Consider the following 1,760-nt stretch of genomic DNA (forward strand, 5'->3'; position numbering starts at 1 on the left):
ACATTAGACAACCCAGTCAACCACTCCACACCTGCTCTCCCTACACACTTCCAAAATTCCACTGGAATCTCGTCTGGACCGGTCGCTCTGCTCCTGCTCATCTTACGCATAGCCCCCACAACCTCCTCGACATCGATATGGCTGCAGTGCCCGAAGTCACGGTGACTCTCGGAATGCTCCAATTCGCCTAGAATAATATCACGATCCCCTTTTTCATTCAGAAGTTTATGAAAGTAAGTCTTTCATCTCCTCTTAATTTGGGCATTTTCCACCAGTACTCTACCATTTTCGTCCTTAATGCATCTCACTTGGTCAAAATCTCGAGGCTTCCTCTCTCTCAATTTGGCCAGCCGGAATAACTTCTTCTCCACGCCTTTTTCCCCCAGCTCCTCGTACATACGACCATAAGCGGCAGTCTTAACCTCTATGACCGACAATTTAGCTTCCTTCCTAGCTATCTTATATCTCTCCATGCACGCCTGCCTCTCCCCCTCACCTATTCTCCCCACTAACTTCAGGTATGCCGCCTTCTTCGCTTCCACTTTACCTTGGACCACTTCATTCCACTAACAGTCTCCTTTGTGCCCACCAGAGACACCAGTCGAGACCCCTAACACCTCTCTCGCAGACTCCCTTATACAGTCGGTTGTCGCTGACCACATAGTGTTCGCGTCCCCACTGCTCCTCCAAGATCCCATAGCCGACAACCATCACTCCAACTCTTGGGCTTTATCCTTAGTCAAGGCTCCCCACCTGATTCTTGGTTTTCCCCGAGCAGACCTTTTCCTTCTCTTTAACCTAATACCAACATCTAGCACCAAGAGTCTATGTTGCGTCGTGAGTGTCTCACTCGGAACCACCTCGCAGTCCTTGCACAACCCCCTATCACACCTCCTGAGAAGGAGATAGTCAATCTGAGTCTTTGCTACCGCATTTTGAAAAGTAACCAAATGCTCTTTTCTCTTCGGAAAGTTAGAGTTCGCAATCACCAACCAAAAGCCTTAGCGAAGTCCAACAGCGAGGTACCTCCTCCGTTCCTCTCCCAAAACCAAAGCCTCCATGCACCTCGCCATAACCACCTGCAGTTGCCCTAATATGACCATTGAAATCCCCTCCTATGAATAGCTTCTCAGCAGGCGGAACCTGGCGCACAATCTCATCCAACCCCTCCCAAAAGCGTTGTTTTACCTCCTCATCTAGGTCCGCATGCGGTGCATTGGCGCTAACGACGTTCAGGGTGTACTCTCCAACCACCAACTTAATAACCATCAATCTATCATTTACTCGTCTAACCTCAACCAGAAACTCTCTAAGTTCCCTATCCACCAAGATACCCACTCCATTCTTACCTCTCTGGACTCCTGAGTACCAAAGTTTATACCCGTCCGCATCCTTCGCCCTCGACCCTATCCACCTAGTCCCCTGGACACACGTTATATTGACCCTCCTCTCCTTAAGAATCTTCGCCAACTCTATAGACTTACTCGTCAGTATACCTGCGTCTCATGACCCGATTCTTAACCTATGGATACCCCTGTTTCCTTTACCTCCCTTGCCTCCCGACCCGCCCCCTAACCCCTGCCCTACCTCCCGCCCCACCCCCTGCTCCCCAAGGACATGACCTCACTCGACCATACCAGACCACAACCACTATACCTACGACAAACTATGGGAAAATCACTAACACACACAAGGCAACCGACCAAGCTAGACAAAGACAGACGACACTATAAGCGCGCTAATACTGTGAATAAACTAAT

At 49.6% G+C, this 1,760-nt stretch overlaps 1 protein-coding gene across 1 annotated transcript; it reads right to left on the bottom strand.

Moving 5' to 3' along the window:
- Positions 1–242: 242 nt before the first annotated feature.
- Positions 243–1,269, bottom strand: LOC104243047 (uncharacterized). The gene is made up of 2 exons (XM_070169013.1): positions 1,027–1,269; positions 243–566 (listed from the first exon to the last, which is right to left on the bottom strand). Exons 1-2 carry the CDS (start codon positions 1,267–1,269, stop codon positions 243–245), a joined length of 567 nt encoding a protein of 188 aa, XP_070025114.1.
- Positions 1,270–1,760: the final 491 nt, after the last annotated feature.

This window comes from Nicotiana sylvestris, chromosome 3, assembly GCF_000393655.2.
Source record: "Nicotiana sylvestris chromosome 3, ASM39365v2, whole genome shotgun sequence".
Classification (NCBI taxonomy): Eukaryota; Viridiplantae; Streptophyta; class Magnoliopsida; order Solanales; family Solanaceae; genus Nicotiana; species Nicotiana sylvestris.

Coding starts and splice junctions, on each gene's coding strand:
- LOC104243047 (XM_070169013.1), bottom strand. CDS start 1,269: ATGGTTATTAAGTTGGTGGTTGGAGAGTACACCCTGAACGTCGTTAGC. Junction 567..1,026: donor TTGGGAGAGGAACGGAGGAG/GTACCTCGCTGT, acceptor GGAGACTGTTAG/TGGAATGAAGTGGTCCAAGG.